This window comes from Falco peregrinus, chromosome 1 (assembly GCF_023634155.1).
Source record: "Falco peregrinus isolate bFalPer1 chromosome 1, bFalPer1.pri, whole genome shotgun sequence".
NCBI lineage: Eukaryota > Metazoa > Chordata > Aves > Falconiformes > Falconidae > Falco > Falco peregrinus.
The window spans coordinates 96,647,328-96,665,257 of NC_073721.1; the positions used below are offsets into that span (position 1 = coordinate 96,647,328).

The 17,930-nt window shown below is 42.4% G+C and overlaps 1 protein-coding gene across 16 annotated transcripts in view; it reads left to right on the forward strand.

Annotated features, from left to right (window-relative positions):
* KTN1 (kinectin 1) overlaps positions 1-17,930 on the forward strand; it is a 78,029-nt gene that overhangs the window by 50,889 nt on the left and 9,210 nt on the right. For 6 of the 16 annotated variants that reach the window (XM_055804988.1, XM_055804941.1, XM_055804962.1 and 3 more), the window contains 20 exons: positions 411-479; positions 1,370-1,407; positions 2,037-2,127; positions 2,288-2,356; positions 3,961-3,998; positions 4,660-4,750; positions 4,853-4,930; positions 5,834-5,871; positions 6,914-7,004; positions 7,108-7,176; positions 7,599-7,636; positions 8,571-8,661; positions 10,805-10,891; positions 12,702-12,791; positions 13,930-14,010; positions 14,453-14,542; positions 14,631-14,723; positions 16,052-16,123; positions 16,584-16,667; positions 16,857-16,940. In XM_055804988.1, the coding sequence (XP_055660963.1) occupies positions 411-479; positions 1,370-1,407; positions 2,037-2,127; positions 2,288-2,356; positions 3,961-3,998; positions 4,660-4,750; positions 4,853-4,930; positions 5,834-5,871; positions 6,914-7,004; positions 7,108-7,176; positions 7,599-7,636; positions 8,571-8,661; positions 10,805-10,891; positions 12,702-12,791; positions 13,930-14,010; positions 14,453-14,542; positions 14,631-14,723; positions 16,052-16,123; positions 16,584-16,667; positions 16,857-16,940 (1,482 nt within the window). Of the gene's footprint in view, positions 1-410; positions 480-1,369; positions 1,408-2,036; positions 2,128-2,287; positions 2,357-3,960; positions 3,999-4,659; positions 4,751-4,852; positions 4,931-5,833; positions 5,872-6,913; positions 7,005-7,107; positions 7,177-7,598; positions 7,637-8,570; positions 8,662-10,804; positions 10,892-12,701; positions 12,792-13,929; positions 14,011-14,452; positions 14,543-14,630; positions 14,724-16,051; positions 16,124-16,583; positions 16,668-16,777; positions 16,941-17,930 lie in introns of all 16 variants that reach the window. The other 10 variants (XM_055804970.1, XM_055805030.1, XM_055804981.1 and 7 more) reach the window with 8 other exon arrangements.

Consider the following 17,930-nt stretch of genomic DNA (forward strand, 5'->3'; position numbering starts at 1 on the left):
TTGTTTTCAACTGGGTTTTACTGGAAAGCTATGTCCTGTCTACCTGGACATAGCCAAGACAATGCTCAGTCTCTTAATGTTCTTACATTCCAAGTGCATCGATGACACCCCTGTACTGGGAAGGCATTGCACACTAGCAAATAGGTTACTTACTAAACAGCCAAATATATGAGCACATCACCGTAATGTTCCCCTGGACTTCAGCTTCCTATAGATTGAAGTCCAGTCAGAGTTGTCCATAGTGACTAATTAGTCCCTTGAATACTTTGGCTCCAACTTGCTGCAGAGGAGGGTCTCTTTCAGACTTTACAAGTCTTTCACTTGTTCTAAAATAAGCGACTTTTCTGTCAAGCTTAATGCTTTTCCTCCAACAAATGAGTCTTTCATTATCTGTGTGTCTGCTTTCAAAGGCACTGCGGACGGAAAATTCATCCTTGAGAAAAGAACTTCAAAGTCTGCAAATTCAGCAATCGGAGCAGGTAGCGCTTTTCATCTAAAACTTTTATTACACCTAAACTAAATCTAAAAGAATCTTGCTGTGGTTGCAAAAGTCAAGGGAAAAAGGTGAAGATGTCTTTTGAAGCCTGCTGGCAAACAATCCTGTTTTCTTCCAGCATTGGTCTGGAAGCTGATACTCTTGTCAAATACTTCCTTTGCATAAATGTCAGAAACATGGCAAATGTAAAGGTTCCACTTGGCAATGGTTCTGGGTTGGTGTGAGTTTGCATGCACTGAAATGGCTTTGGGTTGATTTTGCAACCCCCCCCCCCCCCTCCAGAAGCCCAATGCAGCAAGCATGGCTGGCAGGCAGATGATACTGCATCAGCTTCATTATGCATATTTGAACTTTTTAATGTTAATACACACTTGTGCAGGTGTGACAGCCCCCTTTGGTTTGTCTCTGTTCAGTGACGCAAAACCAGGATTGCTGTTTTTGATGTATACTTGGTGCTGACCAGGAAGTGCCTTTCCTTGACATCCAGCTCTGCTTGGACCACTCAGGAGGGCACTTAGTTTCTTGAAAGCCACTTATGGGAGAGGGTAGGCACAATAACTGTGGAGAGCTGTACAGTAGTGCCAGTGTGAAAAATTTGGCTAATCAAATGCTGGTCCTGAACCTCAGCCTCTCCTGGTAAAGATGGTGTGGGTTTGCTTTTTTTTTTTTTTCTTGGAACCCGTGGCAGACTTAGTATTTACTGATTTGCCGGGAACTGGAGACCAATAGTTAATCTTCCTCAAGAGCAGCCAGATAGATCAAATCGTTAGGGTGCTACATAGTTTATCCAGTGCCAGAGTGCTCAAGCTCTACTCCAAACCCCTCAACACCTGCAGATTGTTTTGCTGTCTTCTGAAGCTCTGTTTTGAACAGGTTTCCTTCCAATCACTGGTGGAAGAACTCCAGAAAGTGTAAGTTACTGCACAGATTTCATTTCTGATTGTTACTTCTGTCTGTTGTTATTCCAAGACTTCTAAGTGTTATGCTTCCCTGAAATGATTTGCTTTTAACTGGGTGAAGTATGTTTGTGTGGCAGGGAGCATTATCACTTTAGAAAACATATCACATGAGTAACTTTTGAAAATCCAGTTCCTTCTCTGCTAAGCAATTAACTTCATAAGCCTAACTGACTAGACAAGGATAGACTGTCAGATAATCGTTGGTGTTTGCTTTTTTTTTCAGTAGGCACTCTGAAAGGAGTGGGCTTGTTTATGCTCTGTGTGTGTATTTGAAGTTGATAAATACTTGGGCATGTTCAGTGAAGGCTGAAGTTAAGTGTATGTCATTCCAGGGACTATTGATACCTTAATCTGCATTTTTAGACAGTAATAGTATCTATTTAGCATGTGAACTACTGGTTATATAAAGCCAGATTGTTCTGCATTATTCCCAGTCCTATTCCTCCTTTTTGTTTATTCTGCTTAGTCCCTCTGTGGATCCCAGAGGCTGGCAACATGATGGAATAGCAGAACCAAAGCTTGTGTATTTGCTCGAGTAGCGCATTTGTTCAGCCAACTAATGTTTGTCTAATCTCTTTAAGGATCCATGAGAAGGATGGAAAAATAAAATCAGTGGAGGAACTCCTACAAGCTGAAATCCTTAAAGTAGCAAGCAAGGAGAAGGCTGTTCAGGTATCTCTCTGCAATACCTACCTTCCTTTTTGTGTCTATGCCACTGACTACCATTTATTTGTTACTGCATGGCATTCTATAGTGATGATTTTGTAGCGTCCCTTTTTGTGGCATTTTTGTGTTTCCATTGTCCAATCCTGTCTGTTTTGTCATTGAAAAGGCTTTGACACAGGAAATAGAGGCTCTGAAAGAAGAAGTAGGAAATTCCCAGCTTGAGATGGAAAAACAGGTAAAATACCTTAGTACCAGAAGTGTGAAACAGCCTTGCCGTGGATGTGCTGCTCACTCATTTCTGTTCTAGTGTGTTTTGTTTCACTGGTGAATGTCGTTGGGAAAGGGAACATCTTAATGGTAGAGCTATGCTATTCTTGGGTACAAAGCTGTAAATACGTAGTATAACTACTACTGTCCTTCAAAAACCACATTCCTCTGGATGCCTGAGCTTTTTGAACTTTCAGTATGAAATTTGGCAAGAATTGCTATAACTTAAAGCATTGTAGCATTAGTTCTGGCTGGGCATGTTGCATATTGTCCCTGTAGTAAACATGCAACCCTGGGGCATCCTTTGAGGCCAGCAACTCAGAAATCTCAAGTGCTGAAGGTGCGAGTTCTCCTTTTGTTGGCCTTTCTGTGTTGCTAGAAAAATACTACAGGCCCAAATAGTATCTGGTTCCCAGGTAAAGCTAAGACTGTTTTCTTTCCAGTGTTCAAAGAAAGCTTGTCTTGGCGGAGTAAGTTTTACTCTAGCTATCAGGAATGCAGAAGTGGAAGAGTACTGGCTTTTTTGGCATGCTTGCTGTCTAGCATCCACCACAAAGGGAACCTGTGTTTCCTTAGGGAGGCCATTCTGCAGGCAGCTTAATCCATTTGTGCTGTCAGGAAGTTTGCTTACTTGTTTGTGTGTGGGTCGTGGGTTTTTATGTCTGTACTTTCTTCACTCTTTCTCACTACATTCCAATGTCATGCACTTTTCTTCTTTCCTGAGTGTTCAAATTTTGTCCTTTTTAGGCAAAGCTTTATAGAATACGTTTCCATCTTGGGCTTTTCCTCCAAAGCAAATTCCTAGGAACTGGAGGCATTTGTGTGTGTTTTCCTTCCCTGGAACTGACACGGAGCCCAGAACAAAATGCAGTTTAGAGTTACTGTCTCCAGAAGGCTACCTATGAGGGGTGCTTGCTCCAGAGGTGGTGTATTATGCACCTTTTGTTCTCCTGCAAGCAGAATAGAGATTTTTGGGAATGTCTGAAACTCCCGTCATTTTGTGGTAGAGGACTAAACTAAGCAGGTGGTTTGGACAGCCAGTATCAACACAGATAGTCACTGTCAGGCTTTTATACAAAATTGAAAGGAAGTGTTCCCATTAAATGGTATTTCTTTGATCCATGTTCAGCTTTAGAATGGGAATTTAAGGGAGTGCTGACATTGCAGAGAGCATCTAAGAAGCACCTGCTTGTGCAAAGGTCTAAATGACCAGGAGTGGTCTCTGATGTGAGCTGTAGTTGCTACTGAGGTGGTTGTCTTCATCAGTGTTTGCTTCTTTGTCTCTCATGGTGGGAGTGTGCTCCATTGGGCCTGCTTGTGTTCCTGTTCGCACGGTTTTCTTTTCTGCTCTGGAAGTCACATTTTAAATGTGGAAAAAGTAAATAGTGAACACACTTGATTTCTCATAATTTATTTTCCTCTACAAAAAAAAAAGTTCGTGCTTACACAACTGTAACAGTGCCTATTCTAATAATTTCTAATGGATTTTCCCCGTTTCTCCTTAGAGCTGTTTATAGCATTTATCTGTCTCTTCCATGTGCATTGAACTGAAGTAGTTCTTATTTTCTTTAGGTGTCGATTACATCACAAGTCAAAGAACTTCAGACTCTGTAAGTACAGTTGTTAACATGTTGGATCTGCCCTGTGCTGCACCCCTTGCTTCCCTGCCTCACTCTAAAATGTTCTTGCCTGGTGTCTGCACTTTGCGTGAAATGTTCCAGGCTATTAACACTTGTCTTACTAGACATGTGTCCTTATTAGAAATACCTAGGCCTGAGATGGCAAACAAGATGAAGTGCTGCATGGCTTCATGAGCCCCAGTTAAACTACAAGGGGTAAAATTCAAGTTGGGGTGGAAGGGTGTAGGGCAAGGCACTATGGCAAACTTACTTTGATAATACCTGTGCTGTAGCTGGGTGGATAAATGAGAATTGAGCCACCATGGTCATCAGTCCCTTGTGTCCCCAGCTGGGGAGGGGGAAGTAAGTATTTTTAGGTAAGGAGTGTAAAATCCCTGCAATATATGTCAGTGCAGCATTTGTCTGCTGTCACTTAATGAGCATTACCATTGATTAAGGGCATCTTCTGCCAACCCAGACTGAAGTGTAAGTGTTCACACATTGATCTTTAGCGGATGAATGGAGTTTGTGCCTTTGATCACATATGCTGCTTTTATATGCTGCAAAGCATAGGATGTCCCTTTGTTTATTTTTCAGATGGATAAAAGAGCAAGGGTTTATGCTTTGTGTCTGTGTGTGTTTAATGGTACAGGTTGAAGGGGAAGGAAAAGCAGGTGAAAACCATGGAGGCCTTATTGGAAGAGAAGGAGAAAGAGATTGGTAACAGAGGAGAACGGCTGCAGGTAAGCTTCCTAGGTATTCTAAAGGGAAATAAGTTCTGTTGCAGTATTTCTGGCTGTGGAAATGTTATATTTACACTTTTAAACTTCTTTTTTTGTCCTAAGGGTCAGAAGGATACAATTGCACAATTAACCAGTAAAGTTCAGGAATTGGAACAACAGAACCTGCAACAGCTCCAACAGGTATGTCCTGCTGAGTGGATGTGGTTTGGGAGTGCTGCATAGTTGAACTGGAAGATGTTTTTGTCCCCTGTCTCTCACAAAGGACTTGCATTGGCCTGAACCTACAGAGCTATTTTCAATCCCACTTGACTAAACCGGTAGTGTACAGTGCAAGGAGCCCACTAGTTCAACTGTGTTCATCCGAAACAGGTTTCACATGGATAGCAAGTTCTGAGAGCTTTTCTTTAACCTGGATGATACTGTGAATAATGAGTAGCTCTGGTGGTCTGAAAACTGTGAAACTCACAGACAAAAATCATAGCTGTGTCGTAAGTACCTCCTTGCCAGACTGAAGCAGCGTCTCTGTAGGGCTGTGGTTATGGAGGAGCCTTTGCCATAGCTGAATGTAGCAGCTCCTGTTGAGGTGGTCAGGCTTGTCTGTGATTCCCTCCTGCCTTTACCTGCAGCAGAAATTGCAACTGCCTGGAATATTTTGGCTTTTGATTTCTTGCACTGGACTTGAGAACAGCCAACTGGACATCCTTGAAGCCAGGTGTAACTTAATGGAAGAATTTTTCCAATAAAGTCGTATTCTAGTTCAGTTCGGATTTTTGTTGATGGTAGAAGGGAGAAACTGAGTTGCAGTCTTATTTTGGGTGGATGTCGAGACAGGCATTTATTCTCAGGGAAGGGTAGAATGGAGAGAAATTGGCTGGTGTGAATTAGGATGGTGTAAGCTGTGCTTCTGAAATCCATGATGTGTTTGGATGTTGTCGGAGCAATGTCTGATGCAAAATTCCTGGTATTTCTTTGGCGAGTATCTTGCGAACTGTGTGGTGCCTCTGCTCATGCAAGGAGTTGCTGTCGATTTGAAAGCTTTACTGTGCCATCAGAATGAGGTTGGAAATCAACTTTGTTTTTCAGGTGCCTGCTGCATCCCAAGTCCAGGACCTAGAGAGCCTGTGAGTATGCTTAGTAGCAGTTTCTCAGGTGCCTGCTGATAATATGTATTCAGTGCAGGTGTTTATCTTAAACTAGAATGTATGAATTGGCACTAAGAATTTTGTGGGCTTCACTAAAATAAGCTGTTGGTGCTGATGGACGTAGAGCAGCCAGCTCTACTGTGTCTGCTGCTGTGTATAATAGCAAGTGTCTGGTGTCCCTGCCTGGCGTGCCTAAGTAGTAGTGCTCATACACGTTGCAAAAGTGAATGATCGCCCAGGGCTCTACTAACTAGTGAAATTGCTGCTGCTTCTTGTGTCTAGTGATATTTCCTCCTTCTGTTTAGCGTGTTTAAAAGAGTGGGGATTTAAGTGCCTGTGGCTCTTAGTAAAAGCAATGAACAGATAGTTTGCCATATTCAGTCTGAGATGCAATAGCCAATTCTCCAGCTCCCTTGTCATGGAGAAACGCTGCCAGACTTTCCTCTGTTTTGACTCTGCTTTGTCTGGCTGCTGTAAGTCAGAGGAAGGTTGTACGAGGCTGTGCCAAAAAGGGCTCCAGCTTTAATGCAGCTCTCATAGTGTGCTACCCTCCCAGCAGAGCTCTGGTATAGCCTGTATGTGGTATCTAAGGCAGCCTCACCTTTACGAGACTGTCCCTGGCACCTTCAGAGTCAGCTGACTTGCAGGATGTGCTCAGATGATCAATTGCTTCTCTCCCACTCTGGCTCTGAGTGTTACTGAGATCAGCTATGGCTACATGTGTTTGCTGATTGACATGTGAAATGACTAGCTCGCTTCAGGCCAGTTCTTAGCAGGTAAGTGTGTGCAATAAATGCTGTTGCAGCTGGCGTGTCTTTTTCTTAGTTCTCTTGATTTGGAGCTGTAGTGCAATGGTTTCTTCTCCATGTGTGTGTGGTCTCCTTTTCTGATTATTATATATAGCATACAGAATTTATTTACCTTCTCCTGCTGAAAACCATCCTAGCTAGAGCATCTGTCCCTTTTTAGCCTAAATTCTTTCTTTAACCATTTTTTTTAACTTTATAAACCATGTCTGCAGATTGAAAGCAGAAGAAGAGCAAATGAAGAAGCTGAAAGCTGTAGTGGAAGAAAAGGAGCGAGAAATTGCAAGCCAAGTAAAACAGTTGCAGGTAAAGCTTTGATAGAAGTGCCTTGTGTTGTAAGGAGTGTATGTACTGTGAATTTATATCTATATGTATACATGTGTATATATTGCTTCTTTTCTTTCAACAGGATGTGCAAAAGGAAAATGAATCTTTTAAAGTTCAAATTCAAGAATTAAAGCAGGAGAACTGCAAACAGGTACAACTTCCCACTTCAGATGTCACTGCGTGAAGTCAAAAGGGGGTGGTGGTAACTTATATGGGTGGCATGGGAAACCAGTAGCTGTACTGACCATGCAAATCTAGGGACAACTTCAGGGTTGGATTGACTAAGCCGGCTTTTCTGACTTGCATATCTGTTCCTGCTTCCCTTTATTGTGTAGATTTGCAGCTGTATGCTGTTTCTTAGACCTGCTGCATTCTCATCTGGCTTTCCACCAGTCTTTATGTGCTGTAGTGCAGCCAGGTTTCTGGCCAAAGGAGGCTGGATGCAACTCCCTTGAAGGCCAAGAGTGCAGCTGCTTAGTGTTGCAGCAGTGCCTGGTTAACAAGGCACATCATGCCCTCTGCACCAGTCTTTGTGGCTGATCTGCTTCTGATGTGTTTCTGATCTGTTTGCAGGCATCTCTGGCTGTCCAGAGTGAGGAGCTTCTGCAAGTGTGAGTACTGCCCAAAACCTGGATGCGATAGATAAGCGCTTCATTTCACTTGTTGCTCAGAAAATTTAAAAGATTAAATAAATGCTAAAAGTACAATATTGGTGTGTGAGAAGTGGCCAGTAAAAAAAAAATAAATCTTTACAATCTAATAAAACTTGAACATAGAGGTTCTGCTCACGCTTATAATCCTCAGCTGCAAACTTCTGCAGACAGTGCTTTCAGTATGTTGTGCCCCCAATGTAAGCAAGCCATGACTGATTTAATTTTAAATGCATGCTAGCTCATCTGTATGTCTGAAGAGTTAAATGTTGGTGTTTCAAGCAAAAGTGACAGGCTTTTTCTTGGAACCTCAGTTTAGTAGAGGGTTGTTCATGTTATGAAATTGTTTGGTGGAAATCTCTTCCCAGGGAAAATCCTAGGGGTAGAATTGTGTTATGACTTAGTTCTTAAGTGTGCTTCAGCTCTTTGTGGAAGATAATGCCATACTGGCTTATACTATTCTGCACAAATTGCTGCTGTCATGCGTTTTTGGCTGGCTGAATTATTTTTCTTTTAAGTTAAATGACTTAAATTGTGGACTAGGTGCTTGAAAAAGAATGCTCTTATCCAGCAGGCAGCGCCTGTTTTGTGGTGGTGTACTAGCGTGGGCTGACTGACTTACCCTCGTCTAATGCATTGCCTTTCTGTGGCCTTGATAAATGTGTGCAGATGCCTGTTGTAGGCAAACAAGAGCTTCACAATGGGCTTTTCTCTGGCAGCCTGCAGTTCACAGAGCAGTAGGAAACAAACACTACTGCCAAGTCAATGAGAGCAGCTTTTCCAAGTGTGTTGCTGGAAGGGAAGGCAAGTTGTGTATGTGAAAAAGGTGTCAGTGCCTCACTTGAAATTTCTCAAATTTCTCATGACTTGTTTATGATTTTTTTTACTAATTCAGGGTTGCAGGAAAAGAGAAGGAAATCACCAGTCTCCAAAATGAGCTTGCCTCTCAGAGAAATGCTTTTGAGCAACAGAGGAAAAAGAACAACGTAAGGAGATTCTCCCCTCTGCCTGTGCCTGCCCCGCCCCCCCCCCCCCAACCACCAAAAAACAACCCAACCCAAAACCCAATAAAAAAACCCACAAGAAAACTAAAACCAAAACAACGAAACCCAAAGAACAACCAAACGTGTGTGCACAGCGCTCCTTTATGCATAGGACGTTCTGCTGAGAACATGTTTCTGATGGTTGTCTGCTGTATTGTGTCCCCTGGACACTCCTCCCCTCTTTTCTTGACAGTGGTTAAGCATACCTTACTTTACTGCTGAAAGTTTTGTCAGCTCTTTGACATGTTGTGGATTTGATGCGAGTGAGGGGACTTGCTAGGGGACACATCCTGCAGCCAGTTTTCTGACTTGGACTCAAGCCTTGGTAACCCAGTTCAGCAACATGTCCTTTGCCAAGGGAAGAAGAGGGAGTTTGGGGAGGGAGGGTGGGAGCAGGTAAGGTGCTGTGCTCTGACCGAGTTGCGGTCCTTGTGCTTGGACATGGGAGGAGGCATTACCTTCAGGGCTCTTGGATCTGGCTCTGGCCATCCCTAAGAGTGACTAATTCTGGTCTTCTGAAGGAGGTGAAGGACAAAAGCCTTCCTTTACAGCAGCTGCTGATGGTGCAGTATGGGTTGTCTGTGGCTGGAAGTAAAGACTGTATCTTCCATCACAGAGCTGTGAAGTTACCTCCTTGCAATACATTACCTGTGCAGGGCAAGAGAATGACATATTTTAAGTTATGGGGGAGAAAGCTGTTAAAATACAGGGGTTTTAGCTCTGCTGTCTCTCCTTGATAACCTGTAGAGTTGGTATACTGTGCAATGAGCTTTATTGCTTAAAAGTGGGACGATATAAGGAAGATGCACAAGGAGAATATGGAGAATGTGAGCTTTTGAGCAAGTAGTGTTGCTTAAGACCTGAGATAGAGGGGAAAGTGGCTGGATAACCTCAGAAGACAGATGAGCTGGACAGGTAGAACATATGCATGCCTGTTTCCTGAGGAATTGCAAGGTCTAAGTACCCTTCGTGGTGTAAGCAGAAATCTGACAACTGCTAATGGCAGACCATGCCTGTAAGTCCCAGCTTTCCACATTGCAATTTTATCCAGTCTTGTTTGTATGTCCTGTGAAACAGCCCTTACAGGAAAGCAGGCAAATGGAAGTCGTAAAGTAAAACCAGTGTAGGTACATGCTGGTATTCGGATGCCACTTTGCGTGGCGAATTTAAAAAATACAGCCTTTCAAAAATAGTCCTTTGCTAAAGCTGATTGCTCTGAGGGTTGGGGAAAAAAAAATTGAAATCCCAAGCACCATAATCTCCTCCCCACAAGATGTACCATCCTTCCTAGATAAGAGAGGTGAGGCTCTTTTTATAAGAGCTCTCAGCCTCCTAACTGAGCTTGCATGTTGACATCTTGTGGAGTACACGTTTGATGACCTCGCCAAGAAAGATGCAGGAGCGCAGCACGGCACAGTGGTGTTTCCATGTGGATCTGGGTGTGCTCGCCACTGGTGAAATCCCAAAACCTCCCAGGAGGGCTGGTGAGCAGCAAACCAGTTTTATTTGGGTACAGTGGAGAGAGCTGTACGGATAAATGCTGCAAACCAAGGCTGTGAGCTTTGTGTTTCTAAAATCGGCCCTGGCACGGTAGGTTTGGGCCAAGGCCCAAGGCTACGCAGCTAAATCTGGCTGCAAGATCAGGGGCATAAATGTGTACACCTCTATGTATACTTGGGTCCATGCTGGGTTCTGCAACGCGACATGCCTAACACTCTGTTGTGTAATCTGTGGTTTGGTGTCTGTGTTCCTCACTACTTTTGAAAACTTCCCTCTTTCTTCTTACAAGTGCAGTCAAAGTGTGGGGTCGCTGTAGCAATAACGCTCTGCAGTAACACTTGGATCGGTTTTGGACATGGGGGCAGGTTGGGCAGAAATTGGCATTTTCCCCCCCTTTTCATTCAAACTCTTTGAACATAACACTTACTTTTGCTAGTGTATGTCATCTTGCCAAGCAAAATCATCTTGCAGTAACCAGCATTTAAATGCAAATGGTGGAATGTAATGCAGAATATATCTCTGAAGTAAAAGCGGAAACAGTTTGAATATTGGCTGAACTGAAATAATTTTTTCTAAAAATGATTAGGACCTTCGGGAGAAAAACTGGAAAGCAATGGAAGCATTGGCATCAACTGAAAAATTGCTGCAGGACAAAGTGAACAAGACTGCCAAGGTTGTAATGTTAACTGCTAGAAATGATGCATTAAGCTAGACGCAGATCTGCAGCTGGTTTTCTTTAAATGAAATGGAGGCATTAACTTTTACTGCAATTTAAATATAGTCTGTTCTGAGTGATCATTCATATACTTTCACCTCTGCTTCCTGTTGTCTTTAGGTTTCTTTTATTATTTTTTTTTTATCCTTAGTTTGTGGGCATGCTGATTTTTGATTTCTGTTTGCATAATTGTTAGAGCTGTTGTGAATTGTTGTGGGGAGCTCTGGAATAAAAACTGCTGGTGAGCAACCTGCTTTCTTCTACTGGGCTTTCACGGTGCTTGAACAAATTTATTGGACCTCTGAAGGACTAAATTGGTATTGAAAAAACTGGGAACTTTTCAGGAAAACTGTGTCACCACAACTGTGAATTTCCTCCTTGAAAGCATATGAAGCTCGACAGGTACCGTCAGAGCCAATGTTCAAAATGATATGGGGTGTGAAGTGCTCTGAAAGGTGCTTGCGTTTATGAGCCTGATTTGGTGTTAATTGCCATTGTGCAGAATTCAAAAAAGCATCAAAATAACTTTAAAAACACAAGTCAAGTAGCTAGAAGCAGAGGAGCTCTGATTTGGGATTGTGCATCTGTGTTGGAGATGTGTCCACTCTTTGCTTGGCCCCGTGTTCAAAGAAGTTGTGTACCTGCTTTTGCTGTGTGCTAACGCTTGCCTGCTTTCTCTTGCAGTTGGAAGACTTCATCAAACAGCCATTTGCCACTTTTCAGTCGTTCCTATATTGCTGAAAACTAACACACTTAGCACACCTTCACAACCCGATGTCTCCTGTCCGTTTCTGTCTCTGAATCTCAACCTACTAATGCCACCGATCTCTTGCAGCAGAGGAACTCAGAGCAGCAAGGCGCAGTAGCACTGATGTCAAAGGAAAAAACCAAACCTGAATATTAGTGAAGGATTTTTGCTGAAAGCTGCCTTCTGTGCAGGGTTTCAGGCTTTCTGCATTTAAACTTATATGGGAGCCTGAGCATCATATGGCTAAATTAAACCAATCTGCCACAAGCACAGCAAGCAAACGTCTTGTGGCTGGTCTGCTTTTAACGTTAAGTAAAAGGAACAATAAATCTGTGGTGCCTTGGCTCTGTGTATTCACATTTGCAGAGCTATGACAAAGAAAACCTGGAGATTGTCACACAGCTCTAATAATTATTTCCCATTGCATCCAAGCTTCGGGAAGGAGGATGTAAGGGTCTCCCTCTCGAGTACCTAAAAATAATACTTCGAAGCTACAGTCTTGCTTTCTTGGCCTGGTTCAAATGTGCATTAACACAAAGTTTCCTTTTGACTTTAATTGTATTTTTGTTGTGGTGATATTAATTTATGGTAATTTTTCCCCCCACCTAAAAGTGTTTAAAATAAGTATGGATTTCAAAAAAATTGTTGATCAAACTTCTTGTTTTTGAGATAGCTCAGCCTGAGTGGCAGGGTTGGTGTGATCTGTGGATGCAGTACTCGGCACAGTGTAGTTTGTTGGGAACCAGTGAATGATGGTGTAATTTCTGTACAGACAGGCTAGATTGGAGGAGAACTTAAGAAAATAAAAGGTTAAGCATGAACAAATGCAAAGGCCAAATTCTGAAGCAATTAATTGTGAATTTTTGAAGCATTCACTGGCAATTTTGGAGACTATAGTGCCTTTCTCACTTAAAAAAAATACTTTCTGGGTTAAGTATTTTACTTCAGGCACAAAAGAGGCTATTGCAAGGTTCTTGAAGTGTGTTGCCCAGTTTCATGTGAGCCTTTCTCTTGGTTTAGGAGAAGCAGCAGCATTTGGAAGCTGCTGAGGCGGAGACACGTGAACTACTCCAGAAGCTGTTCCCCAAAGTCTCTCTTCCTTCTAATGTGGTAAGAGAAGTGACCCTTCCTACCCCGCTACTGGGGGCTGGGGAGCTCTGGTTCTGCTGCGCTGGGCAGTCTGGAGCGTTTCCCTGCAGTCCCCTCTGCCCCAGGGCTTTTGCAGTGGGATGTGAGTAGCGTCTTCTGGTAATAAATACCTGGACTTGCCAGCGGCAGAGGCAAAACTGTAGTCTGTTATTTCAAGAAAAGTGTTAAAACAAAAAAGTTATCGTTATCTTGTCTTTTCTTTTTTTTTTTTGTTTTTTACCGCCCCAACATCTGATTAATCTGCCTGCGTTATCTTGTGTCTAACCAAGATAGTAAATTTTCAGGGCTGGATAAGGTCTGCCGTGTGTTTTCTCAGTGTCTGGCATGATGTGGATCCATATCTCTTGCATCAGCTGCGCAGATAATGGCTGGCCCCCCTTTCCAGAGGGCTGTGCTGCCTCAGTGCCAGTTAATATAGTTCAAGAGGGTTTGTTTTGTTCCCAGAGTTGCTTTGAAAAGCACCGATTTCCAACTTCTATATTCTTGGTGGTTTTCAGTTGTTTGCAAGGGAAGTGCACTGGGTTCGTGTGGTTTGGGTTGTGCGAGTGATGTGAAGTGAGGCTGGAAATAAGGGGTCTGCATTTCATCTGTAAGGTCTAGAGGTTTTCATTACTCATATTTAAAATTATTCTCAAATGTGCTAAAGTTAATCTGATGAACTAGAAATAGTCTTTAGGAAGGCTGTTTCTGTAAGGTTATAAAACAGTCTTCCTAGTGAGCTCCCCCGAATTACGAAGCAAGTGTCTGCTTTAACTGCTTAGGGATTTTGGAAGAGATTCCCTTAAGCCTTCAGATACTTCTTGTAGAGCCCTGACACTTGCAGGGAGACCTCTGTCACCCAGTTGTATTTCAGCACTTCCAAGCCCCTGTGAACCTTGTGTGTCTCAGCCTCGTGCTCCTGGATTGCTGCCTGCTGACTGTCAGCTCGCTCAGCTGCATAGGCAGTACTAGCTGAACCACTGCTGTCAGGCTGTGTTAGCTCCAGGGAATTAAGGAATGGAAACACTGCTCTGTTAAACCTGTACTTGGGAGGCAAATGTCCTGAAGGTAGTTTGACTGAGGTTTTTCCTCAGCTTTAACTGGATGCATTTCCCAACAGAGCCACAGTGAATGGATGCGTGGGTTTGAAAAGATGGCTGAAGAATACTTGAGAGAGGCTTCAGGATCTGAAGATGTGAAGGTAGGCACAAACGGTGGACAGCTTCCTTGTGTGTGGCATAGTGTATTTTTCAAGTATAAATCTTGCAAATTGTGAAGTTAAAATTGGCAAACAGGTGACAAGAAAATAGTTTTATAAATATTTGCATCTTGTAAATCAGGAAGGTATTTGCATCTTCAAAAAGCACCGTGTGGAGTTGTGCAAACATTCATGAAATTCAAAACACCTGTTCCCTCTTCCAAGTAGCTGTTTTTTTCAGGCAACTCAGAATTACGGCTGTAGCTCAAATGAAGTTTGTGGTTGAGAGTTGTAGGTGACTGTTGCACTTGCTGTTGTCTTTGCGTGGGTTGGAAAGACAGACCTGCCAGTGAATGATACCAGCTTGCTTGCTGAAATAAGTTAAATAATAAACTCAAATCCATCAGCTGAGATGTGACTCTTCTGGTCCCTTTTCTCTTGCCAGGCAATGGAGCAGAAGTTGAAGGAGGCCGAGGAAATGCACATACTGCTGCAACTGGAGTGTGAGAAATACAAATCTGTTCTGACGGAGACGGTAAGCAGGATGCCTGGTCACCTGTGCCTGTGATGTTGCAAGCTGCCTTTCTTTTGCTGCAAGCTTTCAAACCCTGCTCTCTTCTTAGGAGACAATTTTTCAAAGGCTACAGAGGAGCGTGGAAGAGGAAGAAAGCAAATGGAAGATAAAAGTTGAAGAATCACAGAAGGAACTTAAACAGGTATTTCTGACGAGCTGCTTTTTGTGGCAGCCAGGCAGTTTCTGCTTGAAGTTGCAGAGGGTGTTTGAGCGCTGTGAAGGCAGGTGTAGAACAGCCCTGGCTGCCTGGTTTGATGTGTGTGTGCCCAACGGATGAAAAAGGTGAAGTCTGCAACCACTATAATAGGAATGATCCCTCCTTATAACAATCGTATTTTTGGTGCTCTGATCCTTAGTTTCATGCCAAGAGTGACTTTTATTTTTGAGGAGCACATTTCCATTTAAAAAAACCCTAAAAAGTTGAGCAATTGTTGCTGCTTTAGATTTGTGTGGCTATGCCTGTTGCCTTCTTCAGCGAAGCAAGAATAAGTGAACAGCCCAGGTATAAGATCTTTGTGACACAGATTTGTCATGATGGTCAGTCTTTTACAGGTGATGCAGGAGGCGGCCAAATAGCACGTAGTAATACTAATGCTGACAGGATGGGAAGCTGAAGATTCAGGAAGGTGTATGTGTCCCATTAATATGCCCAGGAATGTATGTTCTTCTGATCCTGGCAACTCAAACTATATTGCTGTTGAGCACCTGATTTTTTTCCAGTGTGCATTTGTGAACAGACACAATCTCTTCGTGCTAAAATTTAAGTATCAATAACAATTTTTGGAAGCTGTTGAAATACTGCTTAATCAATTGTGGTCAATTAATTAGATTGAAATTGCCTGCAAAGCTTTCCCTTTTAGGAAGGCTCTGTTGCTAGCAAAAATGGTAAGAAAAAAAGAAAAAAGCATTTTATATTTCTTTCCTGATCTACAGTTCAAGTAGGTCAAACTGCTTTTCATTTCTAAAGTACTACTTAGTAAATTTGAGTGCCATGTGTGAGTCCGAAGCAAAAGGATAGATGACTTGTAAACATCTTCTTGAGGGACAAAAGGCTGTTGGATCTTGAACTATAGATGTGCTACCATCTGCCACGCTTAATAAAGCTTCTAATAAGGCTTTATTAATATGGGTTTACTACATACAGTATGTGGATGGAGATGGTCTTCCCTGTCTAGGACAGGTATTTCCCTTATCGTGGCTAATGGGCAACTGGCTTAGTCCTTATATTTCAAATCTTTCAGGCATCTAGGCTCTGAATATGTCAAAGAATGATTTGTGTTGGGAGAAGGTCGGAAAGGTGTCCTTAATGCAGACTCAGTATATTGAGTTATTTGAGTCAGCATCCTATTTTGTTCAATCAGTCTGATTTCATCCCTAATATTTTTAAATTGTAGATGCAGGCTTGTGTGTATATAGAGTTTGTCTTCAACCAACCCAACTAAATATGTTTATCTTTCTTGAAAACTGCAGATGCGTTCTTCAGTCATTGCTTTGGAGCATGAAGTAGAGAGATTAAAGGAAGAAAGCAAAGAAGTTGAAACTGTACGTGCAGGTGGCTTTTTTTTGTCTTTGAAGCTGTCTGTTACTTAAACATGATTTAGGCTTATGCTGGAAGTCTGAACTTACTGGGACTTCTCTCCTGGAAGTAGTACAGCCTGTGCTGCAGTCTAAACTGAATCTTTTGGCCAATGTTTTTAAGAAGCAAAGAAGCTGGGTGCTGGAAACTGTCCTGTTTTGTACATCTGTATTCACCCACTGGGACTCTTGCCTTGTGAGACTGAGCAGTTTACTGCCTGGTGATGATCTGGGGCTTGGTTCTTTATCTTTTCATCTTTTTGAAGTATAACAGTTTAAATCTGTGCTTTGCCTTCACTGGGTTTCAAATGCTTTCTAAATGTCATGGAATATTTGATAGACATTTATAGCTAATTATAAATCAAGAAAATGATACTGCAAGAAAGCATTGAAAACATCTGTTTTAACTCTGTTTTTCTGTTTCTAGCTTAAAAAAGAGAGAGAACATTTGGAAAGTGAACTAGAAAAGGCAGAAATAGAGCGATCTACTTATGTTTCAGAAGTCAGAGAGGTAAACATAATTGACCAAACTGTTATTTTTCTTTTGATTACCAGTTGGCTGACAAACTAATCTAATGCTTAGCCCCTGTGGCTGAGGAGTTTGTATGCTTGTGACCTTAGGGTAGAGCAACACTCACTGAGCAGAAGAAAAGTGGGCATCCTAAGGAGACAAATCCTAAAACTCTAAACTTCATTTCAGCTCAAAGATCTGTTGACTGAATTGCAGAAAAAACTTGATGATTCATATTCTGAAGCAGTAAGACAGAATGAAGAGTTAAATTTGGTAAGAAGCTTGTTCTCCGCTGGGCACAAAATAGGCTCCCAGCATACTTATGAAGCGGAGACTTATTTCAAATCCTGTCTGTTCTGCTAACCTCTTCAGCTTGATATTTTTGTCCATTGCAATCATTTATGTAGTCTGACTTTTACAATTTGTCTCTTTCTCTGCTCCTAACAATAGCCTGTCTGGTTCTTAAGACTTTTTCCAAAGTCTGTAAGACTTTCATTCCTGAAACTTCTTGAGAATCAACGTTTTACAGTGGTAGACATGGGCAACAGCAAATATAATGTCCTTAGAGCAACAGAAGCTGTGCTCCCATCAGTTTCATGTGAGGATTATTCTCTGGTGGTTTTTTTTCCAAAGCTTTTGAGGATGCAACTGTGGTATCTGTGTTTGGCTGTGCAGAGCCTTTTCCATCCTCCTCTGTATGTACAGAAATTGGCCCAAACCGATGTTGGATTAACTCATAGTATCCAGCCATTCAGCGGCTGGCATCCTGATGTGGCTGAATAGCTGCGCTGGCTTGGGGCATGCACTGTGTTACAGTGTGTTTGGCTAGGAATGCTCTCCAGCCAATAATGCTCCTATACCAAGTTTTCTCAAGGAGTTGGATTAACTGAGGCCAGACCTGTATACCCGGAGATGCATGGCTTCCTGGATTAAGCCCTTTCATTTCTCACTTGTTTCAGTGATGTGTTTTTTAAGGCTGCAGGAGCACTGGATCCTTCCTCTGCATGTGCTTGAACAGTGCTTTCTTGCTTTTGAGCCAGGATCGGGGAAGGTTGTCTCTGTCACTATGTCTTTGTTGGGTTTTGGAGTAGTTGATGGGACAACCTGTCACTGCAGGCTGAGCTGCTGATCTCACCAGGGTACTGCCGCTAACGTAACTGGCTTAAAATAGTTGATTTTAAAAAATAAAACGGAACCCACCACCACAATAACAATCCGCTTAAGTTAATGGTATGCTTGGCAAGTCTAGTACAGCATTGATTA